Source organism: Mesoplodon bidens (genome assembly GCF_964165515.1).
Source record: "Mesoplodon bidens genome assembly, chromosome: Y".
Lineage (NCBI taxonomy): Eukaryota > Metazoa > Chordata > Mammalia > Artiodactyla > Ziphiidae > Mesoplodon > Mesoplodon bidens.
The window spans coordinates 47035986-47051580 of record NC_138180.1 but is presented as its reverse complement, the minus strand read 5'-3'; the positions used below and the strand labels follow the sequence as shown (position 1 = coordinate 47051580).

Below are 15595 nucleotides of genomic sequence, written 5' to 3'. Positions count from 1 at the left end.
TAAGGTAATTATCGATATGTATGTTCCTATTCCCATTTTCTTAATTGTTTTGGGTTCGTTATTGTAGATCTTTTCCTTCTGTTGTGTTTCTTGCCTAGAGAAGTTCCTTTAGCATTTGTTGTAAAGCTGGTTTGGTGGTGCTGAACTCTCTCAGCTTTTACTTGTCTGTAAACGTTTTAATTTCTTCATCAAATCTGAATGAGATCCTTGCTGGGTAGAGTAATCTTGGTTGCAGGTTTTTCTCCTTCATCACTTTAAATATGTCCTGCCAGTCCCTTTTGGCTTGCAGAGTTTCTGCTGAAAGATCAGCTGTTAACCTTATGGGTATTCCCTTGTGTGTTATTTGTTTTTTTTCCCTTGCTGCTTTTAATATGTTTTCTTTGTATTTAATTTTTGACAGTTTGATTAATATGTGTCTTGGCGTATTTCTCCTTGGATTTATCCTTTATCGGACTCTCTGTGTCTCCTGGACTTGATTAACTATTTCCTTTCCCATATTAGGGAAGTTTTCAACTATAATCTCTTCAAATATTTTCTCAGTCCCTTTCTTTTTCTCTTCTTCTTCTGGAAACCCTATAATTTGAATGTTGGTGCATTTAATGTTGTCCCAGAGGTCTCTGAGACTGTCCTCAGTTCTTCTCATTCTTTTTTCTTTCTTGTGCTCTGCAGTAGTTATTTCCACTATTTTATATTCCACGTCACTTAACCATTCTTCTGCCTCAGTTATTCTGCTATTGATCCCATCTAGAGTACTTTTCATTTCATTTATTGTGTTTCTAATCATTGCTTGATTCATCTTTAGGTCTTCTAGGTCCTTGTTAACGGTTTCTTGCATTTTATCTATTCTATTTCCAAGATTTTGGATCATCTTTACTATCATTATTCTGAATTCTTTTTCATGTAAACTGCCTATTTCCTCTTCATTTGTTAAGTCTGGTGGGTTTTTTATCTTGCTCCTTCTCCTGCTGTGTGTTTTTCTGTCTTCTCATTTTGCTTATCTTACTGTGTTTCGGGTCTCCTTTTTGCAGGCTGCAGGTTCGTAGTTCCCGTTGTTTTTGGTGTCTGTCCCCAGTACCTAAGGTTAGTTTAGTGGGTTGTGTAGGCTTCCTGGTGGAGGGGACTAGTGCCTGTGTTCTGGTGGATGAGGCCGGATCTTGTCTTTCTGTTAGGCAGGTCCATGTCTGGTGGTGTGTTTTGGGGTGTCTGTAGACTTTTTATGATTTTAGACAGCCTCTCTGCTAATGGGTGGCGTTGTGTTCCTGTCTTGCTAGTTGTTTGGCATAGGGTGACCAGCACTGTAGCTTGCTGGTCGTTGAGTGAAGCTGGGTGCTGGTGTTGAGATGGAGATCTCTGGAAGATTTTTGCCGTTTGATATTATGTGGAGCTGGGAGGTCTCTTGTGGACCAGTGTCCTGAAGTTGGCTCTCCTATGTCAGAGGCACAGCACTGACTCCTGGCTCCTCAATTTGGGATGATTCGTTGTCTATTCATGTATTCCACAGATGGAGGGTACATCAAGTTGATTGTGGAGCTTTAATTCCTGTATGATCCTTTTAATGTGTTGTTGGATTCTGTTTGCTAGTATTTTGTTGAGGGTTTTTGCATCTGTATTCATCAGTGATATTGGCCTGTAATTTTCTTTTTTTGTAGTATATTTGTCTGGTTTTTGTATAAGGGTGATGGTGGCCTCATAGAATGAGTTTGGGAGTGTTTCTTCCTCTGCATTGTTTTGGAACAGTTTGAGAAGGATGGGTGTTAGCTCTTCTCTAAATGTTTGATAAAATTCACCTGTGAAGCCATCTGGTCCTGGCCTTTGTTTGTTGAGAGATTTTTTTGTTTGTTTGTTTGTTTTGCAGTACGCAGGCCTCTCACTGTTGTGGCCTCTCCCGTTGCGGAGCACAGGCTCCGGACGCGCAGGCTCAGCGGCCATGGCTCACGGGCCCAGCCGCTCCGCGGCATACGGGATCCTCCCGGACCGGGGCATGAACCTGTATCCTGTGCATCAGCAGGCGGACTCCCAACCACTGCGCCACCAAGGAGGCCCGTGTTGAGAGATTTTTAATCAGAGTTTCAATTTCATTACTTGTGATTGGTGTGTTCATATTTTCTGTTTCTTCCTGTTTCAATCTTGGAAGGTTGTACCTTTCTAAGAATTTGTCCATTTCCTCCAGGTTGTCCATTTTATTGGCATAGAGTTGCTTGTAATCATCTCTTAGGATGCTTTGTATTTCTATGGTGTCTGTTGTAACTTCTCTTTTTTCATTTCTAATTTTATGGATTTGAGTCCTCTGTTTTTCTTGATGAGTCTGGCTAATGGTTTATCAATTTTATTTATCTTCTCAAAGAACCAGCTTTTAGTTTTATTGATCCTTGCTATTCTTTTCTCTGGTTCTATTTCATTTATTTCTGCTCTGACCTTTATTGTTTATTTCCTTCTGCTAACTTTGGGTTTTGTTTGTTCTTCTTTCTCTGATTCCTTTAGGTGTAAGGTTATATTGTTTATTGGAGATTTTCTGGTTTCTTGAGGTAGGCTAGTATAGCTATAAACTTGCCTCTTAGAACTGCTTTTGCCACATCCCATAGGTTTTGGATAGTCGTGTTTTCATTGTCATTTGTCTGTAGGTATTTTTTGATTTCTTAAGTGATCTCTTGGTTATTTAGTAACGTATTGTTTAGCCTCCATGTGTTTGTGTTTTTCACGTTTTTTTCCCTGTAGTTGATTTCTGATCTCATAGTGTTGTGATCAGAAAAGATGCTTGATATGATTTCTTCAATTTATGTCAATTGGTGTAAGTGAGGTGTTAAAGTCCCCCACTATTAATTGTGTTATTGTCAATTTCCTCTTTTATATCTGTTAGCAGTTGCCTTATGTATTGAGGTGCTCCTATGTTGGGTGCATATATATTTATAATTGTTATATCTTCTTCTTGTATTGATCCCTTGATCATTATGTAATGTCCTTCCTTGTCTCTTGTAACATTCTTTATTTTATAGTCTAGTTTATCTGATAGGAGTATTGGTACTCCAGCTTTCTTTTGATTTCCATTTGCATGGAATAGGTTTTTCCATCCCCTCAATTTCAGTCTGTATGTGTCCCCAGGTCTGAAGTGGGTCTTTTGTAGACAGCATATGTATGGGTCTTGTTTTGTATCCAACCAGCAAGCCTGTGTCTTTTGGTTGGAGCATTTAATCCTTTCATGTTTAAGGTAATTATCGATATGTATGTTCCTATTACCATTTTCTTAATTGTTTTGGGTTTGTTTTTGTAGGTCCTTCTCTTGTGTTTCCCACTTAGAGAAGTTCCTTTAGTATTTGTTGTAGAGCTGGTGTTGCTGAATTCTCTTAGCTTTTTCTTGTCTGGTAAGCTTTCGATTTCTCCATCGAATCTGAATGAGATCCTTGCCAGGTAGAGTAATCTTGGTTGTAGGTTCTTCTCTTTCATCACTTTAAGTATATCATGCCACTCCCTTCTGGCTTGTAGAGTTTCTGCTGAGAAATCAGCTGTTAACCTTATGGGAGTACCCTTGTATGTTCTTTGTCGTTTTTCCCTTGCTGCTTTCAGCAATTTTTCTTTGTCTTTAATTTTTGCCAATTTGATTACTGTGTGTCTCCGCATGCTTCTCCTTGGGTTTATCCTGTGTGGGACTCTCTGCACTTCCTGGGCTTGGGTTGCTCTTTCCTTTCCCGTGTTAGGGAAGTTTTCAACTATAATCTCTTCACCTATTTTCTCCGGTCCTTTCTCTTCTATTTCTGGGACCGAATGATGCGAATGTTGTTGCATTTAATGTTGTCCCAGAGGTCTCTTAGGCTGTGTTTATTTCTTTTCATTTATTTTTTTTTATTCTGTTCTGCAGCAGTGAATTCCACCATCCTGTCTTCCAGATCACTTATCCGTTCTTCTGCCTCAGTTATTCTGCTATTGATTCCTTCAGTTCTTTAATCAGTGCAAACTTGACATTGCCTTATTCTGAACAAATACTGAGCAGCATTTTTATTATCTATCAGCTCATCATGGGTCCCCCCAAAAAATCACTAAGTCATTTGCCTTGCTTTTGTTTTTGTTTTCTTACCATGGTAAAATATATGGTACATTTTCTATTCCTACAGTAAGGTATAAGGGTTCCATTTTCTCCACGTTTTCAGCAACACGTGAAGTCGTATTTTGTCATGTTTTTGAGTTGCATTTCTTTGATTACTGATGATGTGCTTACTACCAATTTGCCTATCTTTGGAGAAATGTCTGTTCAAGGCCTTTGCTTCTTTTTCATTTGGGTTATTTGTCTTTATTATTGTTTTGTAAATGTTCTTGATATATTCAGGTACAAGTCCTTTATCAAATCACATAACTTAAACATTTTCTTCTGTGTGTTCTCTTTGCACTCTGTAAATAATGTCCTTTGTTATAGTCCAGTTTATCTCTTTTTCTTCTTAACACTTGTTCTTTTGGCATTATATATAAGAGATCAATACCTTATCTAAGGTCATGCAGATTTGCTGCTAAGTTTTCTTCTAAGAAGGAACTATCTTTTTAGTGTAATCTTTCACTGTGTGGGTTTTTTTTCTAAGCTTCACATCTTTATATGACAAAACAAAATAAATAGCTTTTCTTATTTTAAGTATACATTAGGAATAATTGTTACTTTTGCCATTTTCTTTTTCAAGTGTACCTTCTTTTGAAACTCAAAATTTTCAGTAAAGCTCAAACAGTTTATTTGTAATGTCATATGAGACAAATAATTGAGAACTTGGTGGGAGGAGCTTGTGTTTGTGTTTCAAGAAGAACTAATTCCTTTTCAGTGTTGTGGTTTGTGGTTTTTTTTTTTTTTTTCTGTCTCCAGTGGATGAAGGAGAACCTGTTGATTTGAGGTGTCTGGATAGGAAAGTGTTCCCTTCATATATTGGGTTGATGATTAAAGAGCCCTGTTTGATCACTAACCAGTCCAGGTCTGGTTATGTCTTGTAACATGTGAACTTATAGCTCAACTTAATTGAATTTATAGATGATGTCTAATGTTTAATACTCTTCAGTATATATGTGAAATATTAACAATGTATTGAATATTTTACTTTAGTCTGTGTCTATTTCCTTTGCAGATAGCACAACAATAGAAAAAATAAGAGCTGTTTGTTTGGACCAGGCAAAACTTGGAGAAAATAACCTTGGACCATCTCTTGATTCACTTTTCTTTGGTCCTTCTGCCTCCCGAGTGCTGTACCTAACAGAGGTTGGTATTTTCCTTTTCAAAAGTAGAATTTTTCATGATATGGTGATATGATTGTCTATAATCTTTTGAAATAGTTAAGAATTTCTTAGCAATGATAAGGGAAATAGAAGTTATAAAATTATTTTTAACATCTTTAATACAGTTTCTGTCCCCCCACACTTATTTTTTCCAGGTAGTTTATGCCTTGTTAATGCCCGCTGGTGCACTTTTGGCAGATGATTCCTCTGACTTTCAACTTCACTTCTTGAAAAGTGGTGGCTTACCCCTTGTGCTGAGTATGCTAACAAGAAATAACTTCCTGCCTAATACAGATACGGAGACACGAAGGGGTGCTTACTTCAGTGGTCTTAAAATAGCCAAACTATTGTTAACTGCTATAGGCTATGGCCATGTTCGAGCTGTAGCAGAGGCTTGTCAACCAGTTGTAGGTGGTGCAGACCCCATAACACCGGTAATACATTTTTTAAAAATGTTTTGTCGTTAATATTTAATTTTTAAAGTTAGACCCTTCAGTGAGAGAATGCAAGTTCAATTCACTCTATTAAGTTATATTTGTGTTGAAATATTAAAAAAAAATTTTTTTTTTTGGCTGTGCTGTGCTGCGTGTGGTATCTTAGTTCCCTGACCAGGGTTTGAACCTGGGACCCCTGCAGTGCAAGCACAGAGTCTTAACTACTGGACTGCCAGGGAAGTCCCCAAATGTAAATGTGATATGCTGATTACACTAACCTCAGAGGATACTTCATTCCCCTTCAGTGCCCCCTTTTTTTTCTTTTTTGACTTTTCAATTGTTTTAAGTCTCATAAAAACTTCACATGAATCTTTTGTTGCCTCATACCTGAAAGATATATAAAGACAGTTGGTTATAAAAGAAAAGATGTATTTGGCATGTCACCCACGTGTCATCCCACTGACCAACGTAACTACTGTGACTGACAAAGACTCTCTGTTGGGCTTCCCTGGTGGCGCGGTGGTTGAGAGTCTGCCTGCCAATGCAGGGGACACGGGCTCGTGCCCCGATCTGGGAAGATCCCACATGCCACGGAGCAGCTAGGCCCGTGAGCCAAGGCCGCTGAGCCTGCACGTAGGAGCCTGTGCTCCGCAACGGGAGAGGCCACAACAGTGAGAGGCCCGCGTACCGTAAAAAAAAAAAAAAAAAAAAAAAGACTCTCTGTTTATGCTGGTAGCATCCTTAAAGCACAGTCACTGGATGCTTTCAAAATATGCTGAGATTTGATGCAAAGGTTGAATGTGGCTTCCAATTCTCACTGCAATTGAGTTTATTTACATTACAAGTGATGGTTTTATTAAACTGCTGAAGATAAAATAGCTTAGGGATACAGATTTTTTTTCCATCAGAAATGGGTTAATTCTTAATCAAGGAAATTTAAATAATTACTAGATATTTGATGTTAGAGTTATTAATTATCTTAGGTGGGAGAATAGTATTGTGGATTTTGTTTAAAGGAAGAGTCATTAGGAATTCCCTGGTGGTCCAGTGTTTAGGACTCAGCACTTTCACTGCCAGGATGCAGGTTCAGTCCCTGGTCAGGGAACTAAGATTCTGCAAGCAACTGGGGCTGCCAAAAAGAATAATAATAAATAATAAATAATAAAATAAAATTAGCATAAATTAAAAAAAGATAAGAGTTACGCTAAGTCATTTCTAATAAAATAGAATGTCTGGGACTTTCTCCAGAATAATTCTGGGGTGATGTGGGCAGAGTTAGTGAGTTGGGGATTCAGTGAAACAAGTTTATTAGCCTTTTGTTTACAATTATTGAAGCTAGATAATGGGTACTTGAAGGTTATTTATAGTCTCTATGTTTTTATATAATTTTGAAAATTTCATTTAAAAAGTTAAAATTTGTAGAAGCACTTTTAGAGAAGAAATTTATAGTGCTCTGTCCTCACTGTAAGTTTGATTGCTTTATATTGTGGTTTCTGTGCATATTTACATAAAAACAGATAGGTTCTGGTCATGATCCTTTCCATAGTGGCTTAATGAAGTAACAAAGCAATTATATGTATCTTCTTGTCCTTTTCCCTAAGACTTACTATTTAGAAAATGCCATAAGGATACTAAGGTACATAATAGGGTCTAATTGCAAGTTGCCCACATTTTTAGTAAGGAGTTAAGTGAAAAATTAGCATTTAAAATATGTTTATTATATAACCACATATAATATTTAGAAGAGGGTTACAAGTTGATAAATACAGTAACTAGTGAAGAAAATTAATTCTGGGTATTTTTCCTCATGGATTTAAGAACTTACTTATACTCAAGTAATATGTTATCGTTTCCACATTTATACTTTTATTACTTCTTTAACTTAATTCCTTTTTCATGAAGTTTGAGACCTTGTTTGTTTTTAATAGAAAATGTTTAGTTCTGCCAATACAGTAAGTGAAAGGAAAGTTATTTTTGCCTTGTAGACCGTACTTAATCCTCATCCTAGTTTACTGAGTTGAATTGGAAATTAACATATCAGTGGTGTTCTTAACGAGCAATTTCAGTGTAAAAGTGCGGTAAGCCTTTGATTTAAAAAATAAACCCTAAATAATTAGTAAAATTGAATTAACAGTTTGAAAACATGTTTTTATTCTTTTCACAGATAATCTATTATATAACATATTGCTTAAGGTGAAATGTTAACAAAAGCGTACATGATTCCTATATGTGTTCAGGCTAGTTCATTAGAAATTAGTAATCATGTGAATATATTGAGTTCCTTTATGTTAATTATTATACTTTATCTTATTTAATCATTAATATAAATATATTTGGTCAGTCACTTTTATTTCTTCCTGTTTTTTAAGTGAAAATTTAAGATCTAAAGAGATGAAATAACTTTGCACAAATAGTAAAAAGGACCTGAGAGTTTAACTCTGTAAAGATGCAACTGTACTTACTCTGAAACTGTACTTACACCACCTGTGCTACATTCACTTTTTATTTGAAATCTCATGTAGTAGCACCTGGCAAGTAGACCTTCAAATACTTATGGAAGGATTTACATAATTATTATGTACATCATAATAAATAACAAAATGTTAAACTTGTCCCATTTGAAGTTAAGAGAGAAGAGCTGGAAACCTTGTACCTAATCAGTCTTCATTGTCCACCTACAGACTGTAGGAACACCTCTGCAAACTCTTGAATTCTTTAAAACATCTATTTTTGAAAAGATTTTCTTACCAAAACTTGACTGTAAAAGAAAGGTATATACAGAGGAGGAGGGAGACTTTAGCATATTTTTGGTGATGTGTGTTTAGAGCACAGTTAAAAAAGTACTTATGAACAAAATATAAAAAACATTTTAAAGACTGAAAGGGAAGGAAGTGAGAGAAATAATTTTAGAGCTTAGATGGTAAGAAATTGAAAGTCTGTTTATCTGCTGCCCCCAGTTTCCTTAGTCATATCACAGCAAGCATGGTCATTTGCTGAGTAGGAGGCCTGGGAAAAGGATTTTACTGAAGACCTATAAAAGATTTGTTCAGAGCTGTGTCATTATGTCATGCAAGTGAAAGTGAACATAGTTGTAGAAACAGTTGAATTCATGTGAAATTGGAGTTTGTTGAAGAATATTGTCACTTTTTAAAAGGCAACTAACAGAGGCAGTCTACAGGTTGGCAATCTGAAATGCTTTTTTATGCTAAGCACCATATATTCTACAGTAGATAAGTAGAAGGATGATATCCTCAGAGAGTGATGGTGGATGAGGAGCATATGGCTGGGTTTTTGCTGTGTACAAATTTTTGAAATTTAGTCGTGTACAAGTTTTTTACTCCAAGTAAAAAGGTTAATTAACTTTTTTCAGATTAACCACATTACTCATGATCAAGCAGTGGTGCTACAAAATGCCCTTCAGAGCATTCCTAACCCAGCATCTGAGTGCATGCTTAGAAATGTATCAGTACGCCTCGCTCAACAAATATCTGGTGAGGTTAGTATCAAACTTTGAAAGTTCTGGGATCTTGGTTGGCTTATTTTTTATTACTCTTGACACAGTCTCTACTTACTCATGAATATCACAATCTGAGGTTGAATATTCTGAGAATATCACTTTAGATTCTCTTATTTTAACTAAAATTTACTAAAATTGTATTTACTATTACATATTAACATCAGTACTTTAGAAACTACTTTTTGTTTTGTTTTGTTTTGTTTTTGCGGTATGTGGGCCTCTCATTGTTGTGGCCTCTCCCGTTGCGAAGCACAGGCTCCGGACGCGCAGGCTCAGCAGCCATGGCTCACGGGCCCAGCCGCTCCGCGGCATGTGGGATCTTCCCAGACCGGGGCACGAACCCGTGTCCCCTGCATCGGCAGGCGGACTCTCAACCACTGCACCACCAGGGAAGCCCTAGAAACTACTTTTAAAAAACTTTTAAACAGGCCTTTTGAGCTGTAATGTATATTGCATAAAGTAGATCAAAATAAAACATATACTGAGTTTTGACATAATGTTTAAATTAATGGTACAGTCAAGAAACAGGATATTTCTGTCAGCCCCCAAAATTTTCTCTTCCTGACTGGAGGTATTTACTGCTCTGCTTCTGTCACTGTAGAGTAGTAATCATTTTCTTAAATTTTACATAAACCATATTATAAATGAAATTAAAGACAAATACATAGAGTCTTCTGTAACATAGAAGACAATATGGTAAAAGTATAAGTTACCAAATTGATCTATAGAGTCAAGGCAATGCCAATAAAAATTCTATCCAGTTTAAAAAAAAATTGTATACTCCTTTGTGTCTGGATTATTTCAGTCCGCATGATTTTGAAATTTATCAGTGCTATATTATATGTAAATACTTTATCTGTTTTGAGTAATATTACACTTTATGGTCATCCTGTATGTTCTGTTAATGAACACTTGTGTTATTCCTAGTTTTTTTACTATTTGGAATAGAGCCATTTTGAAAATCACCAGTAAGTCACAAGTGCCTCTTTGGCACATGTTTTCTTATTTCTGGGTAAACATATAGGAGTGGAATGGCTGGGTAATTTGGTTTCTGTGTTTGTAAAATTCTTATGAAAAATGTTCAAGCCAGATTAGATCTTAACCTGAAGCCTACATTGTGGCTATAGCTGATAAGCATGATTTTGCTTCGTCTGTATATGGTTTGTTTTTTTTTTTAGTTTAGTTTAATTAATTTATTTTTGGCTGCATTGGGTCTTTGTTGCTGCACGCAGGCTTTCTCTAATTGTGGTGAGTGAGGGTTACTCTTCGTTACGGTGCCTGGGCTTCTCATTGTGGTGGCTTCTCTTGTTGTAGAGCATGGGCTCTAGGCACATGGACTTAAGTAGTTGTGGCACATGGACTCAAGTAGTTGTGGCACATGGACTCAATAGGTGTAGCGCACAGGCTCTGGAGCACAGGCTCAGTAGTTGTAGCACGGGAGCTTAGTTGCTCTGCGGCATGTGGGATCTTCCCGGACCAGGGCTCAAACCCGTGTCCCCTGCATTAGCAGGCAGATTCTTAACCACTGTGCCACCAGGGAAGCCCTGTCTTTATATGTTTATGACTTGATGTTAAGATCCAAAAAACATGGGACCAAGGCTACTTTGTTTTTCTTTTATTAATTTATTTTTTACTTTTATTGAGGTATAGCTGGTTTACAATGTGTTAATTTCTGCTGTACAGCAAAATGATTGTTGTACATATATTTATACATACTCTTTTTCATTCTTTTCCATTATGGGGTTTATCACAGAATATTGAATATAGTTCCCTGTGATTGGTGTTTATGCATCCTATATATAATGGTTTGCATCTGCAGGACCAAGGCTACTTCGCATCTTAAAGATAGCATAGACTGTCATAGTTACTTTATTTATAACCATTTATTCTGCTGTTTTCACAAAAAAGTTTTGTTTTCTGATTACTTGACTCTAATATTCTGTCAGCGCTTTAATTACTCATTTTCTTTCAGGCTTCAAGATATATGCCTGATATTTGTGAAATTAGAGCTATACAAAAAATCATCTGGGCATCAGGATGTGGGACATTAGAGCTAGTATTTAGCTCAAATGAAGAAATCACTAAAATTTATGAGATGGTAAGAGTTATTACAGAAATGCATTCCTTTTGTGTACATGTTAATTATGTATATGACTACATTTTTCATCTTGTCTGCCATCTTTAAAGACCAATCACTGTGTATCTAATGGTTTAAAATAAACTTCTGTAGTTAGGATGAGAATGTATAAAATTTTATTTTGAAAATAAACTACTTCAAAATCTCACTGTAAGGCAGCTTTTTTCTAAATCTTATCTCTTATTCAGTTGAATATAGTTATGCCATAAAGAATTTGCTTTTCCCAGTTTTCTTTAATTATTCTTCTTTCTTCAAGTTGTGTAATTATGATGTCCAAGTACTTTACTTGCTTCTTTTATAGCACTCAAAAGCAGCAACGGTTTCCACCATTTAGGTATTATCCCTGTTTCTCATTTGATTAAGCAAATTATTTACAGAAATGAGACTTTGTTTAGCTCTTTGATTTTCTATTCTGTTTACTTGTCTTTGATAGTCTTTTCTGTATATTTAAGAGAGGAGAGTGGATAATGGAATTGTAGAGCTTCCCTTTTTGGAATATTTGAATGACTATTCTGTTCTAGACATATATTATACTGATTTTATTTATTTTTATTTATTTTTTGCGGTACACGGGCCTCTCACTGTTGTGGCCTCTCCCGTTGCGGAGCACAGGCTCCGGTTGCGCAGGCTCAGCAGCCATGGTTCACAGGCCTAGCTGTTCTGCGGCATGTGGGATGTTCCCGGACCGGGGCACGAACCCGTGTCCCCTGCATCAGCAGGCAGACTCTCAACCACTGCGCCACCAGGGAAGCCCCGATTTTATTTTTTTTGATAAGTGGAGGCAGATTATAAATTATTAGCTACCAACTTGAAAAATTTTAGGTTGGAAAAGTCTTCTATAACCTTTCTCAACATTTGTGTAGGCCAGTTGCTTTTTTAATAAAATGGAATTTTAGATACGCTGTACAAGAAAACTAATCAAAGAACCAAGTACAGTGCCAGAGTTATTCTTTAGAAAGGAATCATGATTAATGCAGAAGTACACCACTTACACCCAGAAGAACAAGGAAGTGATTCTTAGCTTTTACTGAGCATACTTCTTTAATCCCCTTTGGGATATATTCCAAAGGATCTCAAAAGCTACAGGTGAAGAGACTGAAGACAAATGGTTTTTAGTGAGTATACTTAAGTTTTAAATACTAACTTGAAGGTTTGTGACTTTGTCCTAACTGTGTCACTGGTAATTTACTCCTCATCATAATTTTACAGGCCACCAATACAGGCAATGGGCCAGACATGGAAGATGAACAGGTTTGCTGTGAAGCATTGGAAGTGATGACATTATGTTTTGCTCTAATTCCAACAGCCCTGGATGCACTTAGTAAAGAAAAGGACTGGCAGACATTTATCATTGACTTACTGTTACACTGTCCCAGCAAGTAAGTGATTTTTTGTTGTTGTTGTTTTGAGAGAAGTCTGATCTTATTCTTTTAGGCAGACATGAATTAATTTTGATCAAAATTTATCTCAAGTCAAATAAGGAAACCTTTTTCTTGTCTACATTAGCACTTTGATATTTAGAAAACATGTATTTAATATATTTCACTTAACCTAAATATGTTTTTATCTCTGGAAAATGCCCCTGTTGATTTTTTAATTTCTTTTACAGTTTTTTAATTGTGGTAAAGTGTATAGTTATTTGTAACAAAAAATTAGACATTTTATTGACTTTTAAGTGAACAGTTCGGGGACATTGAAAACATTTACACTGCTGGGCAGTCATCACCTCTATTTCCTAAATTTTTCATCATCCCAAACACATTATTTAAGTAGTAACTTACTCCCATTTCCAAACCTGTGCCATTGTTTACCTCTAATATATGTCTTGCCTCTGTGAATTGGCCTATTGTCAGTACCTCATATAAGTGGAATTACACAATATTAGTCTTTTTGTGTTTCATTTAGCAAAATCTCAAGGTTCATACATGTAGCTTGTTGAAGGATTTCCTTCATTTTTAATGCTCTATAATATTTTATGTATGTATTACATTTTTGCTTATGCATTCATCTGTTGGTGGACACTTTGATTGTTTCTGCTTTGGGCTATTGTGAGTAGTACTGCTATGACCATTGTTGTAAACACAGATACGTGTTTGAGTTCCCATTCTCAGTCTTTTTAGCATGTAATTTGGAATGGATCTATTAGGTCATGTAGAAATCCTGTGTTTAACTTCCTCAGGGTTCACTAAACTGAATTACACAGTGGCTTCACCATTTTATACACCCACAAGCAGTGTACAAAGATTTCAGTTTCTCCACATCCTCTTCCATACCTGCTATTTTCTGACATTTTAATAATAGCCACCCTAATGGGTGTGTGGTGTATCTCACAGTAGTTTTGATTTTCATTTTCCTTTATGATTAGTGATGTTAAGCATCTCTTCATGTGCTTATGGTATATCCTCTATGGAGAAATCTCTACTTAGAGATTTAAGTAAGTCCATTTTTCTTCAAATTTTAGAATAGGTTTCTCCATTTCTGTGATAAACAGAAGTTTGAAAGAAATTACATTAAATCTATAGATTGCTCTGAGTGGTATTAACATGTTAACAGTGTTAAGTTTCAGTATGTGATGCAGGTTATCTTTCTATATTTAGGTCTTCTTTCATTTCTTTTGACACTATTGCACCTTCTTGGTTTTATTTATTACAAAGTATTTTTGCTGCTATTGTAGGTGGAATTGTTTTCTTAATTTTCTTTTTGGGTTGTTCCTTGCTAGTACCTAGAAATACACATGATTTTTGTTTGATTTTATATTTTACAATTTTGCTGGATTTATCTTCTGAATGGATTCATTAGGGTGTTCTCAATATCAGAGCCTGTCATTTGTTAAAAGAGGTAGTTTTACTTCTACCTTTGCAATTTGGATGTGTGTCATTTGCCTTTGCTTACTTGCTCTGTTATGTTGAATAGAGATAGTGACAGCAAGCATCCTTTTCTCTTTCGTGGTATGGAGAGAAGGCTTTCACTCTTTCTTCCAATGTGATGTTAGCTGTTAAGTTTTTCATTTATGCCTTTACTTTCCTGAGAAAGTTCCTTTTTATTCTTAGCTTATTAAGTATTTTTATCATGAAAAAGTTGAAATTTGGGTGTTTTTTCTGAATCATTTGACATAGTCATGTGGTTTTCCCCTTTTTTATATTTATGTGTTGTATTAACATTACTGATTTATATAATGAACCACTCTTTCATTCTTGGAATAAATTTCACTTGGTCATATTGTATATATTTCTGTATTTAGTTGTCAATATTTTACTGAGAATTTTTAATTTATTTTATTATGGTAAAAATACATGACATCATACTTACTGTTTGAAACTCTACAGTTAATGTTAAAGGTATTTACATGGTTCTGCAATAGAGCTCTAACTATTTTTCATCTTTCAGAACTGAAACTCTGTTCCTACTACACACTAATTCTCCAACCTACCTTACCACCACTACTCCCCGCTACACCCTCCCTCTTGGAAAATGCCTTTCTACTTTATGTTTCTATGATTTTGTCTTTTTTTTTTAACATCTTTATTGGAGTATAATTGCTTTACGATGGTGTGTTAGTTTCTGCTTTATAACAAAGTGAATCAGTTATACATATACATATGTTCCCATATCTCTTCCCTCATGCATATCCCTCCCTCTCATCCTCCCTATCCCACCCCTCTAGGTGGTCACAACCCCCCTAGCTGATCTCCCTCTGCTATGTGGCTACTTCCCATTGGTATCTGTTTTACGTTTGGTAGTGTATATATGTCCATGTCACTCCCTCACTTTGTCACAGCTTACCCTCCCATTCTGAGGGTTGTCTTTTTATCTTGTTTATGGTTTCCTTTACTGTGCAAAAGTTTCAAGGTTAATTAAGTCCCATTTGTTTTGTTTTTATTTCCATTACTCTAGGATGTGGGTCAAAAAAGATCTTGCTGTGATTTATGGCAAAGAGTGTTTTTCCTATGTTTTCCACTAAGAGTTTTATAGTCTCTGGTCTTAAACTTAAGTCTTTAATCCATTTGGAGTTTATTTTTGTGTATGGTGTTAGGTAGTGTTCTGAGTTCATTCTTTTACATGTAGTTATCCAGTTTTCCCAGCACCACTTCTTTTTTTTTTAAATAGCATTATAGAAGCCCTGTGATTGTTTATTTTATTTTTTAAAATTTTTTCTTTATTATTATTTAGTCTTGGCTGCATTGGGTCTTCAATGGGTCTTCATTGCTGTGCACAGGCTTTTCTCTGGTTGCGGCGAGTGGGGGCTACTCTTCGTTGCAGTGCACG

The 15595-nt window shown here is 35.9% G+C and overlaps 1 protein-coding gene across 5 annotated transcripts in view; it reads left to right on the top strand.

Annotated features, from left to right (window-relative positions):
- The window catches only part of LOC308609614 (ubiquitin carboxyl-terminal hydrolase 9X-like), a 115537-nt gene that overhangs the window by 50773 nt on the left and 49169 nt on the right, over positions 1 to 15595 (top strand). For 2 of the 5 annotated variants that reach the window (XM_081223332.1, XM_081223331.1), the window contains exons 21-25: positions 5094 to 5224; positions 5397 to 5675; positions 9046 to 9171; positions 11165 to 11290; positions 12539 to 12708. In XM_081223332.1, the coding sequence (XP_081079458.1) occupies positions 5094 to 5224; positions 5397 to 5675; positions 9046 to 9171; positions 11165 to 11290; positions 12539 to 12708 (832 nt within the window). The remainder of the gene's footprint in view (positions 1 to 5093; positions 5225 to 5396; positions 5676 to 9045; positions 9172 to 11164; positions 11291 to 12538; positions 12709 to 15595) is intronic. The other 3 variants (XM_081223334.1, XM_081223333.1, XM_081223335.1) reach the window with 3 other exon arrangements.